The sequence below is a fragment of the Squalius cephalus genome, assembly GCF_949319135.1.
Source record: "Squalius cephalus genome assembly, chromosome: 17".
In the NCBI taxonomy this organism is placed as follows: domain Eukaryota; kingdom Metazoa; phylum Chordata; class Actinopteri; order Cypriniformes; family Leuciscidae; genus Squalius; species Squalius cephalus.
Genome location: NC_137138.1, coordinates 24,090,258 through 24,115,974, shown reverse-complemented (window position 1 = coordinate 24,115,974; position 25,717 = coordinate 24,090,258). Strand labels below are relative to the sequence as shown.

The 25,717-nt window shown below is 37.9% G+C and overlaps 1 protein-coding gene across 1 annotated transcript in view; it reads right to left on the bottom strand.

Moving 5' to 3' along the window:
* Positions 1–13,306, bottom strand: part of chm (CHM Rab escort protein) — a 66,005-nt gene extending 52,699 nt beyond the window's left edge. Inside the window, exon 1 of the mRNA XM_079898308.1 lies at positions 13,226–13,306. Within this exon, the coding sequence (XP_079754434.1) occupies positions 13,226–13,292 (67 nt within the window). The 5' untranslated portion in view covers positions 13,293–13,306. The remainder of the gene's footprint in view (positions 1–13,225) is intronic.
* Positions 13,307–25,717: the final 12,411 nt, after the last annotated feature.

Sequence of the window (25,717 nt, the reverse complement as noted above, 5' to 3'; positions counted from 1 at the left end):
ATCTTTATTGCGTGATAAATATTAGCATCACGGCACAACGGTTCATGCTCATTGTCTCCAAATTATGACCAGAAATGGATAAATATTAAGTCTGCTGTTTAAAACAAATAAAGAACCAATGTGGGAGAATGGTTATTATGCGCAAACAGCGGGAAACTCTGTATATTCGTGCAGTGTGCGCATGTCAATAAATCTATTCCGATTTGAAGCTTGTGACATATAAACGCGCATATCAACCCGATTACATGATTAGCGTTCATGTAAACACTACGTTCGGATTCATCAATCGGTATGAATTCAGTCCGACTGAAACAAAGTTGTGCATGTAAACGTAGTCAGTGTCCTTAAACTCGGTACCATGTGACTGGTCATAAGACCCACAACAAACCAATAGTGTTTGGCTTCACTAATGTTCTACATAGGGTGATGAATCCTGACTATAGACAGTAGTGGCCAAAAGTGATGTCCGGAAAATGGAAGGAAAAATCTAATTTTTATAAAAGTTGATATGAAATCAAAATTGACACCATTTAGTTTATTACTGCACATTACTAGTCTTCTGGTGAACAATTAAACCATGCAAGTTAACACACAGAAAAAAAAAAGTTTGTCGTGGTAATATTTAATCAAAATCTGTAGATTTGCTTCCGCTCTGGAATGGCGTTCCCTCTATGATGACGTCAGTTTGATGCCCTCTATTCAATATTCAGTGTTGTGACGTATTCACTTGAAAATACGTCACAACACTGAAGTAAAGTCGGTTGCAACTTTCGGTTCACGGGGACTTTAATCCCACCGGTCACAATAGTGACCGTAAAAAAAAGTTTCATTTCTAAGGCTATAAAAATGTTACTAAATGATCTATCAATGCATTTCCAGCAGATATTGAAATAATAAAGGGTCTCAATGAAATATGTGCAGTGTCGCATGTTTACTGTAAATTGTCACATGACCAGAGCTGTTTATTTCCTGTTTGCGCCAAGAGAAGAGGATGGCAGCAAGAAAGCTCCCAAAGAAAAGGGTGGTAAAGTATGTTAACATAAAGATAGGACATGGATTTTTGGTACATATCATGTTTAAGGTGTCTAGTATTGATATATGCATTTGCAATTACTCAACTTTGTTTAATGTGGTCATAGAACTCACAAACATGTCAACGGCAACAATAGTGACCGGTGGGATAACCCATTGTATCTACATACTAATACACATAGGCTAACTGTTCTACCTTACTATCTACCTAATTTTACACACAGACACACACACACACACACACACACACACACACACGGTCACGTCTCCTCTGATGTCTGATCTCCACACACACACACACACAGACACACACACACACACACAGACACACACACACACACACACACACACACACACACACACACACACACACAGAGAAACACACACACACACACACACACACACACAAACACACACAAACACACACACACACACACACTCACACATGGTCACGTCTCCTCTGATGTCTGATCTCCCCACACACACACACAGACACACAAAAACACACACAAAAAAAAAAACCACACACACACGCACAAAAACACACACAAACACACACAAACACACTGCATAGGTCAAATAGACCTATATTAAATCTATACAATGGTTGATACAACACAGTATCCCACCGGTCACAATTGTGACCGATCATAAAACACTTTTTCACACACTTTTCCATGAAAATTTCAAAAAATTATGACTGATTGTTTCAAAGGGATACTAATGACACATGATTGGGAAAAATTTGGGATTAAATGGGTTAATAATTCACAAAGTTGTACCATATAAAATGTTAGGGTCCGCCAACAGACATTCTACTGACTATAAGTAACTTTGCAAGTACATGTCAACTTATTCTAACCCTAACAGTCAACGAATACTCTACTAACACTCTGAGAGTTAGTAGACATGTAGGTGCAACATTACTAATAGTCAACAGAATGTGTTAAGGGACAAACAAAATAGTGTAAATTTGTAATCTTGATACATGCATTTTCTTTAAAGCTGCTTTGAAACAGTATTGTGCAAAGCACTATACAAATAAATGTCAATTGAATTGAAACCAAATGTTACGATCAACTAACATTGCCATTTGTAAGCCAGAATTTTTTTTCTACATTATATCAGACATGTTTGATTTTATGCCTCCCCCAAAAAATAAAAAAAATTGATAATCAATGATGTATATTCAAGTCACTGCATGAATTGCATTTTAATTGCATGTCACTGACCCAAAAACCAACCTGCAATATCACAGTATGCAGCAAAAAAATGGTTATATCCACTTAAAATTAAGTCCAATGTCAACATTGGCCTAAATGAAATCTAGACACAGATGACTAACAGACAAGCATTAAGTTTCAAAGACGTAAACCCTGCTACAACGATCACTGACAATCTGCAAGCAGTCTGCGACTATGACGCCCATTGGAGGTCCAACTAACAATCAATTCCACACTAATGCTCAAGGGCCATGAGAAAATCAATCACCTGAAAAGAGCACAGGGATATCTGTGAAGGTGTTCTGTAATCACATGACTGCTAATAGAGGCTATTCAAGCTAAAGGCACATGGGGTCCAAACATGATGAATAGTTACATTAACCCAGGCTCAAAGAACGGGCCAGTGAAATGGCTGGCTTGTTTTCTTCATTGCTGCTCTATTAGCAGCAGGTGAGGGCACAGATCTGATATGAGATGAACTAAACGTGGATCTCAGTCAGGCCTGTCAGCCAATGATTGCTTAGCCTCTAATGATGCTCAGTCGTGTACCTTCACATTGTCTGCATCCTTTAGCCTCTACAGCTGCCGTGCGAGTTCTCTGATGTGCTTCAGTGAAAATTTATCATGAACTACTGCTAAATGCAGTTACCCTTTGGACTTCTACCAGTTGGCAAAATATCTTTCTGTGCATTAGCGCATCTAAATGTGTTGGGTACGTGTAGTGGCAGCTCCGGAAAAGAGAGGATATCTTACTGGTTGATGAGTGTTTAAATGTCGCATGAAGAAAACCCTTTTTGACAAACTCACTTAAAAAAATGTTATGTGATTGAAAAAAAGTTTAGGCAGCGGTGTGAACAGCTACATAGAAATACATTGTTTTGATTCATAAAACAAATGACCTTCATCTGATGTATGTGAACTTAATAAAAGAGATTCAAAGGTGAACTTCACAAAAATGGCCAGGACACATTTTAGGACTCATTATTATATAGGCTACATAAAAATAATGAATTCTATTTTTTAGGACCATTGATTTTAAGCACATTTTCAACCTACATTCTCATTGCCATCTGGATAATACAGTTTCTCATATTATTCTTGAGAATTCTTCTTAAGATTTTCATTACTGCAATAATGTACTTTTTTTTTTTTCTAGGGCAGTCAAGCGATTAAACTGTTTAATCTAATTAATTACATGACTTGCTGATTAATCAATCTAAATAATCGCTAATTAATCGCACATTCAATTTGGCGGTGGAATTACCCCCAAAAGATCATTTAAAGTCATAAAATGGACATTACAAACAGTAGTATTAGAAAAAAAGCATTTTATTTGATTCAACATAGAATTTATTAATAAAAAAAGTATATATATATATATATATATATATATATATATATATATATATTTGTTTTGTTTTTTGTTTTTGTTTTTTATGAAATGATATTCTAAATAAACTAAAACTGCCAGTAGTTGGCAGTAAATGTCTAAATAAGTAGGCTAAGTCATTGAGTCATTAATTATTGATTCATAAGAATTGATTAATTCAAACAGGAATTATGTAAATATGTGTGTTTGACTTTTGTTAACAAAAGTTCTCTTGCGCTTTTTCCTCCGCCATCAGCCGTCAGTCATTGCGTCTCACTCTCGTCACGTGACTCCGCGGCTCTGCGCTGCTTTTCTTACTCTATGGAGAAGACGCGGCTCACTTTATAGCCTAACTGTAGTGTCCGTTGTCCAACTGAACTAAATTTATTTTATTTCTATTGAAATGCAAAACGACAGTGGGGGCAGTAGGCAAGTAATGTAATCGGTGTAAGGCCGAACACTGTGGCCTCTAACTACCACTGCTATTATACTATACACACTCATACCTTCAATCCTGGTCAATCTTGTCACCAAGAAATCATGTTCGAAATGAAATGTAAGATTTTGGCGCTGGACTGCAGGTATTAGGGGTTGCACAGACTAGTCGACTATGCCCTGACACTTTAAGATTGATGTCGACTAGTCGCTGATCATGGCCTATAGATGGCGCAACAGGACAAGAAATCTTTAAAGTCCACATTTACGCTTAATTTCCAACAGTTAAAATGGGAAATAAATGCATAATCCGAGAGCGCTCAACAATGTCAGATTATACTATCTGGATGCTCAAAATCTATCGGGTGAATGCACGTTTTAAACAGCCTATTGTACACGTAATTTAATCGCTGTTCTAAACTAATGCACTGCTGCATTGTAACGCGCACACACATACAGACAATAGCTCTCACATCACGCACACACATACTGTGCACAAGGCAACCCGTGTTCAAGTCTCAGCACGAAGTTCAGGCTTATTTGTTCATTAATGATGTCATCAGCGACTAGTTGATGTCAACTCAAAGTCGTTCAAATCTGAAGTCGTTCAATCCTAGCGGGTATAGAGTGGTGCAGGGATAGCATCAAAACCCGTAAAACTAATTCACCGCTGGTTCCCTCGAGATAAATCCTATGGGATTTTATAATGGGGTTTTCAATTTATGAGTAAAATTAAGCCTGTGGTAAACATAACTTGATTAGGCTATAGGCTATATTTTGACGTTTTTCAATTGCACACACCCATACTGAAAACACAAATTTTGGAGCAGTTATATTTATGTTTACTTTTGAACGTACGTTTCTAATAAGTAACTAGATGTGACAGTTTGGGGTGTGAGTGTGTGCAGTTTATGTTGTAGAACAAACCGTCAAAGTATCAAGTTATGTTTACCACAGGCTTTATTTTACTCTTACTCATAAATAAATAAAAATAAAAATGTATAAAACCCCATAAGAAAATCTCAAAGAAACCAGCGTCAAATTAGTCTTCTGACGTCATCCTTGTACCACTCTATTGCACATAATTTTACAAATTATAAAGCGGGATATTGTATAACTCGATTATTTCTATGTAACATGTTTGCTATTGCCACTGCATGGGATCATGAGAATTTGCAGCAGGGCTTCTACATTATGGTGAGAAGGTGAATGCTACAAAATGTGTTTACATGAGACATTCCAAAATGATTCTAAATTTTGCCAGAAAAACAATAATGTGGAAGATACAGTGGGAAACTAATTCACAGGTCAAGCATTATTTATCTGGTTACCAACATGTCAAAAATTTTCAGCTTGAAACTGGCCACCTTTTTTTTTTTTCTGAAAATGATTCCTGCAAGCTCAGCAAGCAATGCAATTCCATTTGGAAGCAGGACGCGATACAAGGTTCACACTTGTGCCCCCTATACAATAACAATTATACACAGATTGCACGTATGGCATCATTTTCCCTTCCATATCCATTTTCAACGTATATCAGTATGCTGTTGATGGCACTGTTCATTTCTTTATTATGTGACAGTCCTAAGTTAAAGTGTAAAAGTTTAGGACATATATGAGCCTTTTTAGACAGTCTAAAGCTGAATAAGTATTTTAACAGTTTATGCATTTTAAAACGTGTATTCATAACTTCAATGAAACTATTAATATTTGACCAAATAATGATACCAGACAATACAAAATAATTATTAATAAATAAACTGAAATATCAATACACTGCTGCAGATTATGCATATTTCAGTTTACGGTACTAGTTTATTAATTATTCAATATCACAAAGCAGAGCAATGCAATGCAGAACTATATTCTGCAGATTTGTTCCTCGTCATCCTAACATTTTGAAAACTGTCATCATTTACTAACCCTCATGGCATTACCAACCTGTATGACTTTCTTCTGATGAACACAAAAAAGTTGGTTGACAAACAGTTTTGGTTACCACTGACTTCCAATGTATGGCCAAAAAATAATAGTAATTTGAGTAACATGGGCCATGCTCAAACAGCAATAGAACGTGGTTGTAAGTTCTGTATTTGAGTCCTTAATAATGACTCAATAATAACTAAACAATCATTAGCCTACAACAATAAAAATGTGTAATTAAAAATGTCTTCTAATTATAAAATATTTATATTATTCAATGTTTTTTCATTTTCTCTAAGTTGTTTTTTTAATTCAGATGATCACAAAATTGTATTTGCCTCTTTGTTTTGGGCCTCGTCTAAATGTTACGCTACACATTTCTTGACATTTTAGAATGAATGGCTGTTCAGAAAAGTAGCCTAATCCAACAAATACATTCAATAAGTAACTTTACTAGAGAATAACATTGTTGGGTGCAAGACCCAATTGAAACCCAAATTTTATAGTTCAAAAGTGTGGAAAATATGTAAATTTAATGTAAAAAAAAAAAAAATATTGATAAAAAATTATCAATACATCTCTAAAGCCGCGTTTCCACCGAAATGACCCGGGCCAGAACAGTTTGTCCCAGAAACTTTTTTCCCCCTAAAGTACCCTGAAGTCTAAAGTACCCTGAAGATTAGGCAAATTAGTCTGGTGACGTAGGACTGCACGCACCGCAACAGATTTTAAAAAATGTTGGTTGAAATAAAATGGTGCGTGGAGTCAACTAATCAAAATGCGGCATGAACTCAACCAATCAGCATGTTCAGCGACCAAAGGGGCTTTTGCATCGGATAGTTCTAGGAACTCAGTTCTAGGAACTAGCCACCAGGGTGGTTCCCTGAGAACTAATGGTTCCCATAGGAGCGTTTTCCTGGTTGCATTCTCACCGCCAGTAGTAACTCTGAAGTGACGTAAGCCGCGCTTGTTGTTGTGACTTATTTTGATGGCGCGGCGAACCTTTATTTTGACGGCGCTAGAACGCCAGAGCCTGATCAAACAAACAATGCTTGCATTCTCCGTGATTATTAACTGTCTAAAACGTTATTAGATAGCACTGTTATACATAGAAAGTAGACAGTAATGAAAAGTTATTAGCGTATGCCGTGTGGTTGATGTCCAGTGTTGCTACCTGAGCAGAAATACATAATCATGTTTCGCTTGGTCTCCTCAAAGTTGCGTTGGATTTTCTCCTCAGCGTAAAGGTTGAGAGGCCCATCTATCACTGTTTTCCATGTTCGTAGAGTTAGTTTGTGGAGTAAATATATAGGCTATAATCTGTGTGTTTACGCAGCTTTTTAAAAAAAAAACTTTGCGTGCCTTCGGCCAATCGGCGTACACTAACGTCACGGATAGTTCCTATAGTGCTGGTTTAGACCCTACTCTGAAGTAGGAGCTAAAATAGTTCCTCCAAAAGGAGTTCCTACAACTAAAATCGTTTCTAGTTCCTGTGGTGCGAACACGCCAAAATACGGGTACTTCCCCCAATAGTTCTTGTAACTATGAAAAGGTTCCTCCGGTGCGAAAGCCCCTAATGATGTAGCGCCGAAAGTTAAATTTGCTCTTTTCATCGCATTTCTTTTATCTCCGTTATCATGAATCCCACGTCACACAACAAAAACACAGCTCTGATCACTGCGTCCTCCATTGGGAGGAGGTGTTTTAAAACGTCTTTATATGTCTATAAGCTCCAAGTTAATTTCTTAGGTTAAAGGCACACTATGCAGTTTCCGTTTTTCTCAAACAGCGCCCCCTAGAGTCACTGTGGAGTACTTGTATTTAACGTTACTGTCATAAATACCACTCACGCAGAGCCGTCTCTGCACTCTTCCGACCGCGCTTTCTTCGTTTTCTTCGTCGACTCTGCCATGATTCACGTCTGAAATGCGTGCTTAGTGTCTTCCATAGCCTGCTTCATATGTTGTTGATGTATGTGACGTCGTGCCGTAAAGCAAGTCGTGATTCTCGGCAGATTTGTCGTGGTGCCACCTCTCAAACTTGCATTGCTGGTTTTGCCTGCGGCGTCCCCGGTTTCGGCATGATTCGCCCTACTATGAGTTCGTTTACCATCGAAATGATTTCGAAGCTGTTATATTAAGGTACAAATCTTGCATAGTGTGCCTTTCATTTTGGGGTATAACATATGCAAAAAGTTGAAAAACATATTAGAGAAATGCATTCTGTAGATATATAAAAGCATTTGTAATACAAAAACAGATTTTTGGAGTCATCCATTGAACCTGATCAGCTTCAGACACCGCACTACACCAACTGCAGCAAAATACCCTGAAGCCAGGGGGAATTTCAGTTTGCTGTTTTGTTCTTGATTATTCTATTTCACTGTGGGCCTTTGAGCCAAACAATGTAAAAAAAAAAAAAAAATGAAAAGGTCCACAGGCATCTGCTCCTACCTCAGCCGAGCCTGAGAGTGGACTCTCTGGGGACAGCCGGGTCAGGTGCGAGTTCACCAGCTGACGGGGCGCGACCGACGGGAACGCAGTCCTTCACACAGTCAGAGGGTCTAGCAGGCATCATTATGAGGGCCGCAGTATTCATTAACAACTGCTCCCTGTCCATATCCCCATTTGTGCCTGTATCCAGCAGCAAAAAACGGGGGTAACTAGGGAGTCTGGGACAAGCACGCTTGTCTGAGCAACCTTGACACGGAACAGAGTCTGAGCAGAAATAGTCCAAGCTGTGAGTGTCCCCGTGTCACCGGTTGCCTTGGGACCAACTGGCTCTGGTGGTTTTGCATGAGCGGAACCAGAAGTGGGCCAGATATATTCATTTGCACACCATCAATCACAGCACGAGAACGTTGCTCTTAGCAATCGCACTAACCCCTCTTTTCTTTTTTACCCATCTACCTCTCCTCCCTGTTGTGAAGAACAATGCCCCGCACCGGGGAGAAACTTCATCTCCCGCTGGCTTCGGCACTGTCCTGAGGATCTGGCCTGCATATAAACACACTTCTGCGCTTTGAATCAGGACACAGGAGAGAACGAGGACAGTGTCATTCCAGGGGACTCGAGCTGCACCACACGGTCCAGTAAAGTATCCGAAGCACAAACCTACAATTCACTGCTGGGTTTGAAGCAGGTCACAGAGTCAGGGTCAGCTCCAGTTCTGTTGAACCACAAACTGGTTTATGTGCGCTACTTTAAAGCACTGCTGCACTCAAAGTAGGGCTAAACTCTAGACCAGGGAATGTTAAACTAGGACTGGCCACTGTGAAACTCACTGTTCATTCTGGGTTCTGGTTTGATCCCTGCAAATTCACAGATTACAGTAATCCTGTAATAACTGTATTGCAAATTGCTTTGAATAAAAAGTTTCTGCTAAATAACTTACTAAAATACTTACAAAAACTGACTTCAGTCATCAGAAATTATTTGATCTCTTTTTACAGCTTGAAGCAACATTTTATTAAATTATCAAATTATTATTAATAATACTTAATGATAATATTATTAATTATTATTATTATTATTATTATTCACTTTTAGGTCTAACAGGCAGTGAAGAGAGACAATAAAGTTGTCATTAATTGTAATTTTTGTTGTAAATAACTGTTATAAATAATATATGTGCATAATAATAATAATAATAATTGCCAATTTCAGATGTTTTTATATTGACAATAGACAAATTTGTTAATAAAATTATTAATAATCATAATAATAATACATTTCATTATTATTATTATTTGCCACTTGCATCAGATTTGGAGGATTTCAGATGTTTTATAAAGTCAATAGACAAAAAATAGACAAATTATTTATATTTGCAATAATAATGGTTGGAAATAAGTTAATAATAATAATAATAATAATAATAATTAATATTATTATTATTATTATTATTAGTGGCATAAGGTTTAGAGAATTTCAGATGTTTTTTATATAGACAATAGACAATACACAATAAAGTTATTGAAATTATTAATAAGTGTTAATAATAGTAAATGTTATAATTCTTAGCAATTTGCATCAGATTTGGTGAATTTCAGATGTTTTATACAGTCAATCGACAAAAAAAACAATATAGACAAAGTTAGCAATATAATTACAGTTTTTCTGAATTGCAAAAACACTAAAATCCATTCTGTGAACCAAATAGCCTAAACCAATTTGTTGAATAAATCGCAATTTCTGCAAAATCTTAAACAAGTTCAGGCAGTTAGACACTGTTTGCAAATCTCCTGCACTCTTTTTGCAAAACTCTAAACACATTCTCACTCATTAAAACACATACCACACTGATAAATTTGTGTCGCAAAACACTAAACACAAGAGGCAAAAGTTAAACACGACTCCAACACAGTTGTCATCGTCACACACAACAATTCAAAATGTGATCAAACCAACTGTATGAAATGAGCCAGTTCAGACACTGAATGATGATACGAACAATAGATAGAAACAATCTGAGAGGGAGGAAGAGGATGAGAAAGAACATGGACAGTGTTGTCAAGGCTGGATGTGTCAGACTAGAAGGTTTTCCCTTAGTCTGGCATGAGACAACATTGCCTGTGATGTGGACTCAGGCCAGAGACAGCAGGACGACATGAAGCTGAAGCTGAAGCAGAATCAATCTCTCATTGACCTTGATTTTGCAGTTGCACAACTTACAGTATATGAGTGTACCATAAAATGCTTTTCATTTAGAGTTTTATTTGACCTTTTTGGCTTTTGCAGTTGGACTGCTGTATTTTTACAGTATATGCAAGTGCTAAATATACAGACATTCAATAGACCTACTATTTAATATTCAGTACAATACTAAAGTATACTTGCAGACAGTGCATACAGTATACAATATATTCACCTTACTCGGTTGCAATTACTAGGCTATAGTTTTTATGTAATTGCAAAAAAAAAATTAATTAATCTCTAATTTTCTTTTCTGTAACGTTCTGGATGCTGTGTTCTCCATTTTTTGCTGTAGTGTCTAATGAATGATCTATTGTGCTTATTTTACTTACTCGTGTGTATGATCTGAAAGCATTGTTTGATTTTGAGTACCGGTAAAATAGTTTTTAAGCAATTGTTTGATCAATGGTTTTGTGAGTTTAGTTTGAAAATTTGGATCATTTTTTATAGCATGTTGAAATTGTCCCTTTTTGAGAGTGAGCAAAAACGCGTTGTTTCGTGTGTGTCCCTTTAAATGCAAATATGCAAAAATGCTGCTGCTCCCGGCACAGAGGGCGGAGCTTCAAGAGCATTTGAGTGCGTGTGTGCTAGCAACTCCGATTACCTGACGCAAACAAGCATTAATATGTCAGAAACTGTTCTGCCTTTTATGTTCAAACCAGAGTCGGATTATGATGGAGAAACTCAAGAAGTGACAACATGTAGATTGCAACAGGACGTTTCTGAATGATATGTTGATGAATTTATGTTGCTGATGTGGAGTTAACTATCTTCAAGTCATTGATTAGCATATTCTGTCATGATCATCTATAAATCGCTTGTGTGGGAACTGTTCAAGATGCCTACAGAGTGACATGATATGTGTTTCGAACTATATTGCAATGTGAAAAGACGGATGCAACAGTTTTAGCTTGAACTCTCAAATGTGCTTTACAACAACTCTTCCTCTTCTCAACATGGACTGAATGTTTGCGGGGTTTATGAAAATTTTAGGGTTAGTGATGTCAATAACCCGGGAGGAATGTTGTGTAGTCCCTACCAGCCATTTGTTGTTGTCCTTAAAAAAACGTTTTCTTTAAAAGAAAATATCTTCCTTTGCTTTGAGCGTTGTAACTTTACAGATATTGTTTATGCTCAAACAGCAACATTACACACTAACTAAAGTTAGAAAAGTGAAATCATAATCAACCACCCCTTTAATGTTTTGAGAAAATTGGTGAAGTTTTCAAGAAATGTGTCTTAGCATTTGTGAAAAACTGTAATATTTTTAATAATAACTGTTGACACCTGTTGGAAATAACAAGTGCTCATAATAATTTGCATCAAGTTTGGAGAATTGCAGATGTTTTTATATTGACAATACACAGTTGTTATTAATATTATGGTCACACTTTAGATCCAATTCTCACTATTAACTAACTATTAACTACGACTTTTGCCTCAATAAACTCCTAATTTTAATGCTTAGCCTATTAAAGGAGAACTCCGGTCAATTTTAACATTGAGCTCATTTTTTTGTAAATTTGGAGTGCTGTCAATACAGAGAACAACGACAAAAATCGGTGTTGGCTACACCGTGTTATCCTATTTTTAAAATTTGCACCGTTGACTTCAATGGGGCAAGTTTTAAACCTGCTTTTAGCCTCTTAACACTCACATGACCTGTGCACTTGTAATGACACATCAAGGATGTTAAGAGGCTAAAAGCAGGTTTAAAACTTGCCCCATTGAATTCAACAGGGCGCAAATTTTAAAAAGAGGATAACACGGTGTAGGCAACACCGATTTTTGTCGTTGTTCTCTGTATTGACAGCACTCCAAATTTACAAAAAATTAGCTCAATGTTAAAATTGACCGGAGTTCTCCTTTAATAGTAAGGTGGTTGTTAAGTTTAGGTATTGAGTAGAATTAAGGGATGTAGAATATGGTCATGCAGAATAACGCTTTAATATGTGCTTTTATAAGTACTAATAAACAGCCAATAGGCTATATCCTAGTAATATGAATGCTACTAAACAACTAGGCTAAAGTTAGTTAATATTGAGCCATGCTGATAGGCTTGTACTTCAGAAAGTGTCTCTTCAAAAACGGCCAACTTAAGATTTAAGCAACGAATCAAAACAGACAGTATTATGATCCACAGTTATGAAGTAACTAGACTAAGGAATGACAGTGACAGACAGAATGAACACAGTGAATTCAAGGTTCCTCCATCACCTTCTCCAACTCATCTGTGATTCAGCATCTCTCATTCATGACCAGCCTGTCACACGCTATTCTGGGATTTATTTTCCTCTATCTTTCCGTTTCCATCCTATCACACATTTTAACAGTGAAATGACTGTCAAATGAAATATATAAATGCCGTTCCTCACCATATTAACGTTATGTCAAAACACACATTAGCTTTAGCGTTCATATGTCGCTGTGTCTGTATCAATACAGAGACTGTCATCCTACACCAATTTTCCATAGCGAAACCGGACACAAAATACACGTCTGGAGAGCCAACCATTAAAAATGATCATATTAATGTAGGCATTTCGTACCTGTTCCGAGAATGACAACATCAAATTGAGATGGGAGATCCTCCGTAGCCATCTTGAAACTACACATTGTCACGTGACACGCTATATCGTGACGTACACATACCATTTAAGCACACAGAAGCCAAAAATGTACTCAGCCTTTTTCTAAATGAAATACTGCATATTCTAGAATGTTATTCTCGGTTTTTTGTTGACATTTTTCATTCATATGTCCTATTCTTTGATTTCCCGTGTAGCCTATCTAACTTGGCTGAAAACCCTGCTGATTTTTACTTCTGAATATACGAATACGACGAAGACACTGCTCATGAATATTAAGTTGTTAAAGTGTTTATGTTTTACAACTGTAACAAAACAACTATAGCCTACTACGCAAGTAGGCTAGTCAATCCAAATAAACAAATATAAAATAGTGATGAAAGTGCAAGTCTTTACAGTTTAATTGTCTTTAATTCACAAAATGAGAACAAATGAAATATTCCATTATTATTAAAAAAACTGGGAAGTTCAGTGCTTTAGCAGGTAGTCTCATTAATATTCATGAGACACCCCGAGGTAGGCTAAGGTAAGGCTATTGAAAAGGAATCAGAATACTTTAGATATGGGAAAAACTAAACTTTCTTTTTTTGTATTCGCCGATGGCTTATGTTCCCAGCTGCTGTCAACAACACAATATTGTTTCTTCAAATAGCAGTAGTTGGGAAGAGGTGTTAATGACGAGCTGTCAAAATACCCTCCTGGCTCTCACAGCCACTGACAGCCAGCTATCAAGATGTATTTAAAAAAAAAACACCCACACACATCATAAGACATCTAACTGTTCATTATTAGAGATATTAAAAAATATATATAAATGCAAGAATACATTTAGGCCTAATGACAAAGAAACAGTTTAATGTAAAGTTATTTTAAAATGTCGTTTTGAAGCTTGTGACAGCTTTTTAATTGAATTATAATGGTGCCTTCACGTGTTATCGGAATTATCATATAGCCTAAATATAGGAGTTTCTAGGAGTTTAACTAGGGGTTTCTTAGTTAAAAATTGGAAATTAATACCCTCTCAAGTCGCATTTACCACTGGAAAGCTCAGGGATAATTTTGATACCCAAGTTCTCGAGATGGGCAGGCCACAAACTTGGGGGGAAGAACGATTGCTGCTGTGATTTTATTACATTTTTCCACAACAGCTACATCGTAGTGCATATTCATTGTTTTATACACTGTGAAAATAGCCTGCATTTGACAGAAATTCCAGGATCTTTAGTAAGCTGACTATCTAGGTAGTGTGTTTATTGTTATAGTTGTGAATGAATGGGATGCTATATAAATATCTTTTTGACTTTAATAAGATTTCCCAATAAATAAGCCAGGATAAACCTGGTGACCTTCATGATTCCTGTTCTTTCCGATATAAAGCACTTGAATGCGACAAAGTGCTTCAGAAGTGGGAAATTTCCGAAAGCATGCGAAGGCAGCATTAAATTGGGACCCTTTAAAGAATACCTTTTTTTTCTAATTAATGACCCCTGTTTGATTTATTATGATTAATCATTTTTTTATTATATCATACAAATGCTTATGATGATTCTGTATCTTGTTCATCTAGGTGTAATGTCCTGTCCATGGACCCCACCAGCCCCACCCAACATCCATCGTCACATTGCTGCATCCAGAGCCCAGCCAGCCATCAACCCCAATCATGGATTACAAACCAGAGCCCACTGCAGACGGGGAGCTTTCGCTCGCCAGGGACCCTGAGCCAGAGCCAGTGCCCACTAAGGAACCAGAGCCTGTAGCCTCATCCGCCACCGAGACTGAGCCCCAAAGTGAGTCTGACCATGTGCATGAGCCGGCAACATCCGTGACAGACAGGACATTGGTGGAGCTAGACACTGAGGAGTGCTTGATAGACTGGAAAATGGAGGTAACGCTTCCCACGAACCTTCATCATCGTCACTGGTCCTGCCCAGAATAATGCCCGTTTCATCGTCTTGTATTCAGAAGGAGTTATCCTCGCTGATCCCGCCTAATCTCCCTCTTCCAACTCCACTGCATTAGTCAGCAATTCCTTCAGCCTAGCCTTCTCCCCTAACACCATGCCGTTGTGTGGTTAAGCCTCAGGTCTTCCAGCACCTGCTTCGTCCAGCAAGTAGATCCCCCGGCCCCATCTCCAACCGCTGATCTCGTCACTCCACCTTGGTCCATCAACCTGTCGGGTCCACCTTGGCTCCTCCCTCTTTCGGCTCCACCAGAGACTGTCGTCCATACGGCATCACCGGGCTCCCTCGTCCCTCCGGCTCCACCTTGGTCAGCCGCCACCCTGCCTGCGCCACAGACTTTCAATCTGCACTCCGTCTCTACACACCTTCGGCTCCAGTGGGCTCCGCCTCTCTCCGGCTATGCCTTGGCCCTCATTCTCACCAGCTCTGCCTCAGTTATCAGGCACTCTGGCTTCCACCTCGGATGCTCGCAACTTCGGCTCCGCCTCAGCCTCCTGGACCATTGGTGTTGGCCGTCCCCATCTGCTCACCGTCTGCGCCCTGGGCTCCACTTCCTATGGCTTCATCTCTGTTAGTTGGGCCTCGGGTGTTGTCAGCCAAATCGCCACCTTAGCTCCTCCCCCTGTCGATTCCACCGTGGGCTGACAACAACCACTCTGAACCACTACCTGGCCACTCCTCCTATCTTTGCCTCCCTGGCTCCTCCCACCATAATTGCCATCCTTGTTCCTTCCACTGGGGCTTCGTTTTTCACCAGTCCCTTGTCTGCCTCCTGAACTACCTCCCTGGTTCCTTCTACCGGGGCTTCGTTTTACACCGGACCCTCGTCTGCCGCCAGAACCACCTCCTCGGCTATTTTACGATGCGAGGCAGCGCCGTCCCAGAGGGGAGTGTTCTGTCACAGTTATGCTCAGTTTTGGTTTGTTTAGTCTGTTTTCTTTTGTTTCTTTGTTCTCCTTTTCCAGCCACTAATCAGTTTCCATGGATATTCATTTGTTCATCAAAGCTGTTCATTGTGGCGAGCAGGACGAGGCCGAGAGCCATGAGAGAACGGCACTAGTCCGGTGGCGTGATTACTGATGAGCGACACCTGTGCGATGCACAGGTCTCGTATCTCTCACGGAGTAGCGGAAGCACAAAAGGAGGAACGACGACAGTGAAGATCGAGAGAGGCCAGGCCTGGATTTATGTTGTGTTTTATTATATGTGGCAGCAGTCGTCCGTGAAGGACTGCTGTCTTTGCTTTCGTTTTTGTATTTGTTGATTTATTTATTTATTAAAAGCAAGCGTGCCGCACAAGCCCTGAAAAGTGAAGCCAAAACGTCTCGATCGCCCCCCGGTGACTGGTCCTATAGTATAGGTCATAAACCCCACCTCCCGGTGTTATTCAACGGGACTTGAGACCAACTAAACAATTTAATTACACTTCAAATATCTTTTTTCCGAAGGTGGTTTCTGTCATTTACTGTAGTTTTTATCACATGTTTTTAAAATAAGTTTGTTTTTAGTTAGTTATTTGATGCTATAAAAACGGTGGTGTGACGTCATGATTGACAGCTGTGATTGACAGGTTCTCTGAGCGAAGTAGTCACTGAAGCACCAACAGACTTTTTTTCGGGATCTTTGGAGGACTGAGGAGATTGGAGCTTTAAATTTAATATCTAAATTTCTATAATTAATTATTTCACACCGAGAGTGAGGGCGGGGCCTTGATTTCGCGGCTTTACTTCCTGCTCACTACTGCGCAGGTCTGGTCCCGAGATCGCTACTGCGCAGACTCAAGCCCCAAGATGTCAGCGCCATATCGGGATACTGGCGGCTTCACTTCTCACCAATGGAAGAGAGCGAAGGGGCGTCGTCCATATTTTTTTACAGTCTATGATTAAAAGTTGTTGAACGTTCGCCGGTTCCCGCCTTCTTCCCACAACATCTAACCTTGCTTCATTCATCACTTAGTTCATCACCATGTGTATAAGTTCCTCACCTTCACTCATTCTTTGTCCGGTATTGTTTGTGCACGGCACACTGTTCCGAGTTTTTTGGCTTATGTTGAATAAAGACTTTATTTTTCACAACGGTATATGCTTTTTTGCTTGTTTTCCCAGTCCAGTCCTGAATCCAAATTGTTTTCTGTGGTACTGATTTTTAAGAAGTATTTGAACCCGAAACATGTAGACAGGAATAGGCATCTGAAACAAACTGTGTTGTTTTTAAAAGAACATTGTAAAAGAATGTTGTTTGATGTTATAAGTTCACAGAACTTTGGCCAGTTTTTTTTCCGTCAGATGATTAAACTACACGTATCTCCAAAGTAAGCTTCTGAACCAATTGCTCCTAAAACAAAACAACGGGCCTTTTTAGAAGCTTAAGGGGTTGCCCACTTATAATTCATATATTTCAAGAACATTCTCCTTATCTCGAGATATGCCAGAATGCACCGGAGAATATATTTCAGAGCAGCTTTGTCTATTCTCTGAATATTCCTATCTGCATGGTCCAGATGTTTCTGTGGCTTTCTTCATCGCCAGTCAAGGGTTTTGAAAAATCATCTTGTATAAGCGTGGTGAAGAACTCGCTTTCTATTTTCTGCATTCCGTAGATCTCTAGAACATTTTTTTGTGTGTGGTGTAGTTCATTGGTAAACAAAGAGAGATGACCATATCTCCCGAAACAGAAAGAGGCAGCACTGATAACCCTTAAGACCTTCCTTTTCCACAGCTTTCTTGACTTTAACATCACAGTCTTTGTCACTGATACTTATTTCTTAGGCCGGAACGAGGACAGGTGTTTATAGCTTCAAATAAGACAGATTGGTGACACTTGATCTTCCTTAGTCTGCTTTTTTTAAGCATGTCTTGTCCGTGCTTAAAACAACAGCGGAAAACAAGACAGATGGCTTACAACAGGAGAACCCTTTTTTCTTCTCTTGCTCGCTCTCCCTCTCTCTCATATCTGACGCACCAGGGATGCTTTTAACAAGAGAGTTTGTCGCAGTGTTTGTGATGGAGGGGTGTCTTCATGTCAACGGCTTGTTCTCCGGGGGATACGGCTCTTTTTTTTTTAATCTGAGGGAGAAATGAAAAGCAAAACCTGTGTGGATTGAAATCATTTCGTGTTGGGTTTCATCATGTGCCATCACCCCGTATGTTCAGAGGCATTTAGTTCTGGCTGGTTTTGAAAGCAAAATCAAGGCGACGAGCGCTACAATGCTTTCCGCAAGAATCAAGCGCTCTTTATCTTGCGAGAGCCCGCACCTTTAGTCATAGTCTTCTGTGAGTTCCTCAGGCTTTGATGCTGGCTTCTAAGAGCCGGTGGAGATAAAGTCCTCATTCATGGCTTCTGTGTTTGGAGAGTGCGTCTACTTTTTTGTTGCCCGTTAATACTTTCAGGCCGGGTAAAGATGTCTCCAAGGACAGGTCCTACCATCTCCTGCTTGACTGTTGTATCGTACCAGCACTTCGGAGAGTAAATGTTGATTAAGAAGGATTAAGATTAAGATTCTGACAAGGAAAGAGTGCACAATTCATCAACAGAGCCACCGCAACGATAACCAGACTGTATAAGTTGCAGGCTTTGCCGCCAGTGTTTGTTCAAAGATCTGGCATTCGTTCAGTCAGGGATTTCTAAATACTGTGGCAAAGTTTTTCATACTTAACTGCAACTTTGAAGTGGAATTCAAGGAGACTTCACAGTTGATTTCATTTCTCCCTCAGCTCTTTTTGAGGGTGGCCATCTTGAATATAGAGAGAGGTGAGCAGTGGCAAAGCAACGCACAGTGACACCATCTGTCAGGCCCCTCGTAAACTCTCCAAATGAAACATCCACGAGAACATTATTGCATTATAAATCTCGCCGTAAATATAAATTAAATTAGAGATCAGTTATCAGAGTGTGTCAGTCCGTGAATGCATGGGTGATGCAGAGATGGCCTGATGAATACATATTAGTGCAGATAAAACACATGCAAATATTGTCATGCCACAAGTACAGAGGTATCATTTTATCTTTTCATTTTTTTTTTAATTGAAACTCTGTCAAGATAGATACATAAATAAATAAATAATTCTTTAAAATATTGCACATTGCATTGCGACTTTACAACAAATCTCATTCATTTATTTAAATGGTAAAGTATTACATCATAGCAGTGCTTGTTAATACCTTAATGTATGCTGATTTAAAGAGATAGTTCACCCAAAAATAAAAATTCTGTTATTATTTATTCACCCTCACGTGTTTCAAAACCCGTATGACTTTCTTTCTTCTGTGGAACATAAAAAAACTATTTTTTAGTATTTGTTAACTTTTTAAAGTTTTTTTTTTTGTCCCTTACCAAACTCAAAATATCTTCTTTTATGTTCTGTAAAAGATAGAAAGTCACACAGGTTTGGAACAACATGAAGGTGAGTAAATGAGAACAGAATTTAAATTTTTGGGTGAGATATCCCTTTAAATAAGACAAACATTTAATGTAATTAGAATCTAATGGGATTTAAAAAAAAAAAAAAAAAATCCAATAATACAATATTAAATCGTATTACAATAAAAAAAAAAACTCGATCAATGGAACTTAATGGAACTAAAAATAGCCTTCACTCGCTTTATGCAAAATAAAGATATTGCATAAAGATTTCTCTTTTTGTTGGAAAACTGAGATTCATAATAAATAAATCAGGTCACCTTGAGATTCCAACAGGCACTTTACTGGACAACCGGACCCCTCTACGTAACGTTCACCATTATCGTAAGTCCACATCACTCATTCAAAGCGCTGAAGACAGCACAACCCTAGAGTTGAAAAATGAAATAACACGTTTCAGTTTGACGTGACCGAAACGGTTAACCTCCTTTGGCCACTTTTCTCCCAGAGTAATTTTTGTTGATGGACAGTGCCGTACACACAGCCGGTGTGTCTTCGAAAGCACGAGGCTCTCACAAAAAGGTCCAGTCACCCGTGATTTGGCAGCAAGTGTGAGAAGAGTGTCCTTAAATCATCTGTGGTGGCTTTCTCGGAGAAATTAAGTACGTCGAGCATACTCAAGTGACAGCTTGTCTTTTCTTAAGTAGTATTAAAGGGTGATATTTTACCCTAAATTAAGAGTCAGGCAGGCAACTTTTTGGCACGTGTCACAGCCCAAATGGATTACTGAACTGCTGATGTATGTAGCAATCCGTTGAGTGAAAAAGATCTGGGAGTGTAATGAATTTAAAATGCTGTAATAGACATAAATATTTATCACGAGTGACAGTAAAATTAGAAACAACATTCAATTAAAATCAGTTGTAATTTATTGTTGTTATTGATTTGCGTTAGGTGGAAATGAATGCAGAAACATTTCATTACACCAAGAGGGGCTGCTGATCTGCTTTTGGCCTCAGTGTAATATTTTACACGACTATTAAAACACAGCCTCTGTCTGAAACATGAACTCTCTTCCTCTCTGTCTCACCTCGTCTCATCCATTTCAAAACATTCCTTTGTCTGATCCATGCATCTATTATTACCTTGTCTGTGTTCTGCTTGTCTTTTGTTTAATCTTTTCTCTTCTAGTATATCTCTTTCTCTTATTGTATCTCACTGTGTTGTCGACTTTGTCTCATCTTTATCCGTTACTTTCTCTCCACATTTTTCATTTTTTTTCTCTTTTTTGATCATTTTGTCTCCTTTGGTCTTGACGCTTGTCTCTTCTTGAGTTGTCTCATCTCTTCACATCACAACTCTGTATTTTTCTTTTTTGCTTTTCTATTCAATGCTTAACTGGTCTCTTCTGGTCTTGACTCATCTCATCTATGCTCAACTTGTTTGTCTTATCTCTTCTCTTTTCATCTCGTCTTGCCTCATCTCGTCTCTTTTACGCTCAACTTGTCTCTTCTTGTCTCTGTATATGCTCATCTTGTCTTAATTTATCTCTTCTTTTCTCATCTCTTCTCGATTTTGTCTCACCAGCCTAATTCCACTCTTCTGTGCTTAGTTTTTCTTGTCTCATCTGTTTTCTTCTCCTCTCCTCGTCTCTTCTTGGCTCGTCTCTTTTCTTCAAGTATATCATCTTATGACTCCTTTCCTTTTACTTTGTCTCATGGCTATCCATTGTCATCGCGTCACATCATTTTGTCTCCTCTCTTCTATGCTCATCTTGTCTCAAATCTTTTTTCGACTCAATTTCTATAAGCTTTTCTTGTCTTATCTCACCTCTTCTGGTTTTGTCTTTTCTTTGCAAGTATATCATCTTCTCTCATTGTATGACTCCTTCCCTTTCACTTTTTCTTATCGCTATCCATTTTTATCGCTTTACATGTTTTGTGTCATTAGTGTCTCCTCTCTTCTATGCTCAACTTGTCACTTCTTTTCTCCTCTCATCTCGATTTGTCTCACCATCTCATCTTGCCTCTTCTTGTCTCTTCTATGCTCAGCTTGTTTTGTCTCGTTTCTCCTCTTCTTTGCTCGTCTCCTCTTGTTTCCTCTCTTCCCTTCAAGTATATCATCTTCTTTTATTGTGACTCCTTCCCTCTCACTTTCACTGTAAAAATGAATACGCTATATCTAATCAATAAAATTGTGGCAACAGATTACAAGCAATATTATTAATTAAATTTAACAAATTAGAATTGAGTAATAATTAATCAAATTAATTCCTTAAAAGTTAACCATTTAAAATGAGTCAAATTTAAAAAAAAATTGTTTAAACATTTTTTTTATTGCCAATATTGAAGACATCTGATGTTAACAAGCAGAATCACTGAAAGAGAAAAACATAATTTAAGTCACCATTATGGTGATCAGTATGTGTTTTAGTTGGGCTCTTGACCCTTAAATCATTTACTTTAGATTTTGTTTGGCTGCTGTACCTGAGTTATAACAGCCAGATGAACAAAGAGAAAAGGTGATCTGATGGTGTTGGTTATGTTTTAACATAATCATTATTTCACAATCATTTAACCTGAATCACTGAACTCATATAGAGCCCAATTTACTTGGGAACCTAATTTACCAATTTAGGTTTACTTTATTAATTATAGCAGCACTGTTCTTGCACAGCATAATATTTTGAACTTTTACAATGTAATCCAAAGATTTCTTAAACGTGTCTCATATACAAAATATATATATATTTTTTTTGATTTAGTTTTTAGACACACAGACATCAACTAGATGTACCGCATAGCGGTACAAAATATGACCGCCGCTCAGGCCTGCACTGGCTTTCCACAAAAAATATACTTATACATACTAAGTATGAAAAATCTGTGATTTTTTTTTCAAAGGACCCTCCCATTCAATTTCTATAAACCTCTACCAAACGGTTGAGGTGCCTGTTGATGGTAAAAGTCAGTTATCTGACTTTGGCATGGGTTTGTTGTGTTTTACTGAAATAAAAAAAAAAATTTCCCCAAAAAAGTGGTTTTATCTTGTAGCCCTGGTCCCAGAGTTTTAAAAAAACAATGTTAACAAAATTAAACTCATTCCCACTGTACCTAGTAGAACACTTAAATAAATGTCCCATTGAAATTAATGGGATTTTATGGAGTTAGGTGAAGAAAGTGTACACATACAGTAATACATTTTGGTCTGTACCATGAAGAGAAAACTGATTCAACTATATAAACTATATATGTTGGGCGTCCCCCGGGGACCAAACAAAATTTTTCTGTAAAAGTCTAGTGGGGCTACATGCCCACCAAATTTCATGTTCCCCGGTGTTTCGGTGTCCCTGGTATCGTTGACGAAAAATTCAGTAGATGACGGGAAAAAAAAAAAAAAAAAACTTTGACAATCCCTATATGACAGCTTTCGCTAGCTATGCTAGCGGCGGTCATAATAATCAGCCTGTGAATCGCAACAATGGTGACAATTATAAAGCATGTTGCAGTGCATTCTGGGTGCCACCAATCAAAACTCATTCATGGATCCCATCATACATTGCTGCATGGATAAATAATGAGCTTATGATCAGAGGTGATCTGTTTGTCACCATTGCTGAGATTCAAACGCGAATTCTTGATGTCTGTGTGTGCCTACATAAAAACTTTTTTTTGAAGTTTTTTTTTTAAAATTGATTTGATCATATGGATTTCATTGAAAATGCAAAAAATATTATGCTGTACAAGGACAGTGCTGCTATAATTAACAAAGTTAACCTAACTCAGAATTTGGGCTCTATATGAGTTCAGTGATTCAGGTCAAATGATTGTGAAATAATGATTATGTTAACCAGATCACCTTTTCTCTTTGTTCATCTGGCTGTTATAACTCAGGTACAGCAGTCAAACAAAATCTAAAGTCAATGATTTAAGGGTCAAGAGCCCAACTAAAACACATACTGATCACCATAATGGTGACTTAAAATGACGGTTTTCTCCTTCAGTGATTCTGCTTGTTAACATCAGGTGTCTTCAATGTTGGCAATAAAAAAATGTGTTTAAAAAAGAAATTGTTGTAAATTTGACTCATTTTAAATGGTTAACTTTTAAGGAATTAATTTGATTAATTATTACTCAATTCTAATTTGTTAAATTTAATTAATAATATTGCTTGTAATCTGTTGCCACAATTTTATTGATTAGATATAGCGTATTCATTTTTACAGCTCATCACTATCCATTGTTATCGATTCATGTCTTGTGTCATCATTTAATTGCCTCTCATCTATGCTCAGCTCGTCTTTTCTTTTCTTGTCTCGTCTCTGCTCTTCTCTTCAAGTATATCATCTTCTCTCATTGTATGACTCCTGCCCTCTCACATTGTCTCATCGCTATCCATTATTATCGCTTCACATATTTTGTCATTATAGAATCTCCTCTCTTCTATGCTCAACTTGTCACTTCTTGTCTCCTCTCATCTCGATTTGTCTCACCTGTACTCATCTCATCTTGCCTCTTCTTGTCTCTTCTATACTCAGCTTGTTTTGTCTCGTTTCTCCTATTCTTTGGTCGTCTCCTCTTGTTTCGTCTCTTCCCTTCAAGAATATCGTCTTCTTTCATTGTATGACTCCTTCCCTCTCACTTTGTCTCATCACTATTTATTGTTATCGTTTCATGTCTTCGTCATCTTTTTATATGCTCAACTTGTCTTTTCTTTTTTGTTTTGTCTCGTCTCTTCTCTGCTCGTCTCCTCTTGTTTCGTCTCTTCAAGTATATCATCTTCTCTCATTGAATGACTCCGGCTCTCTCACTTTGTCTCATCGCTATCCATTATTATCGCTTCACATGTCTTGTCATTATAGAATCTCCTCTCTTCTATGCTCAACTTTTCACTTCTCGTCTCGTCTCAATTTGTCTCACCTGTACTCATCTCATCTTTCCTCTTCTTATCTCTTCTCTGCTCAGCTTGGTTTTGTCTCATTTCCCCTTCTTTGCTGGTCTCCTCTTGTTTAGTCTCTTCTCTTCAAGTATATCATCTTCTCTTATTGTATGACTCCTTCCCTCTCACTTTGTCTCAAGTTATCTGTCTTGTGTCATCATTTCATCACCTCTCATCAATGTTCAACTTGTCTCTTCTCATCTCTTCTGTGCTCAGCTTGTTTCTCCTTGCCTCATCTTTTCTATACTCTTTTGTTCACTCTTGTCTTACCTCTTCTCTTCTCTTAATTTTATTGATAATATTACTTAGAAAGAAGATTGTTTAATTGCTTGACTTTTTAACAGACGTCAGCTCTTTTAGTAAGTAGTATTTGTCTTATTTTATATGATTAATTACTTAATGGTATTCCTATAAGATATTATATTTGGTTAAAATGTGGATGTATTATATATATATATACTGTATATAAAGATCTATTACACGTGCATAAGTGGTGAATATGCATACTGAGCATTGGGGCGGTGCTGGAGGGGTGGGTGAAGGGGGCGGTGCATGTGTGTGCCTGCAGGGCCAGGTATGATAATCAGGTATTCATTAAGATTAAATATAAGACGAAGGGTTGAGGTGCGATTGAAAGCTAGGTAAAATATGTATCTAATTTTCTAGATTGCCACCTAGCTTTTTAATTTCAGCAGGTACTTGGCAGAAATTTGCATGGCATTTAGACACTCATTACAATATTAATCTTCCCACAAAAGTTGCAAGGGCTCAAAGGTTAAGCATGATTCCTACATTCATTTTACAACGACTTTTTTTGACCTGTAAAGATTCTCATTAACAAAGGTCCTCATTTTCTTCAATAAGTGGTTCATAATGAGAGCAAAGATAAAGTATTGAAAGGAAAAACGTGAATCAAATGTGTTACAATAAAAAAAAATTGTATTAGAGAGACTGACATTTTTACATGTTGTAGATTTTTTATATATAACATTTTATGCAGAACGTTGTTCTCTATTGAAGTCACTCCATATATTTTCAGAGGGTCTGTTCAAAAAATAATCTGTGTCAGGTTTTTAACATATGGGTACAAGAACTCAAATGATGACAAATACCAATTATACTAGCACCATAATAACCTACTAGAAATTCTAAGCAAGCCACTTCACATGTCGCTTCAAATTAGGCCAAATGTTT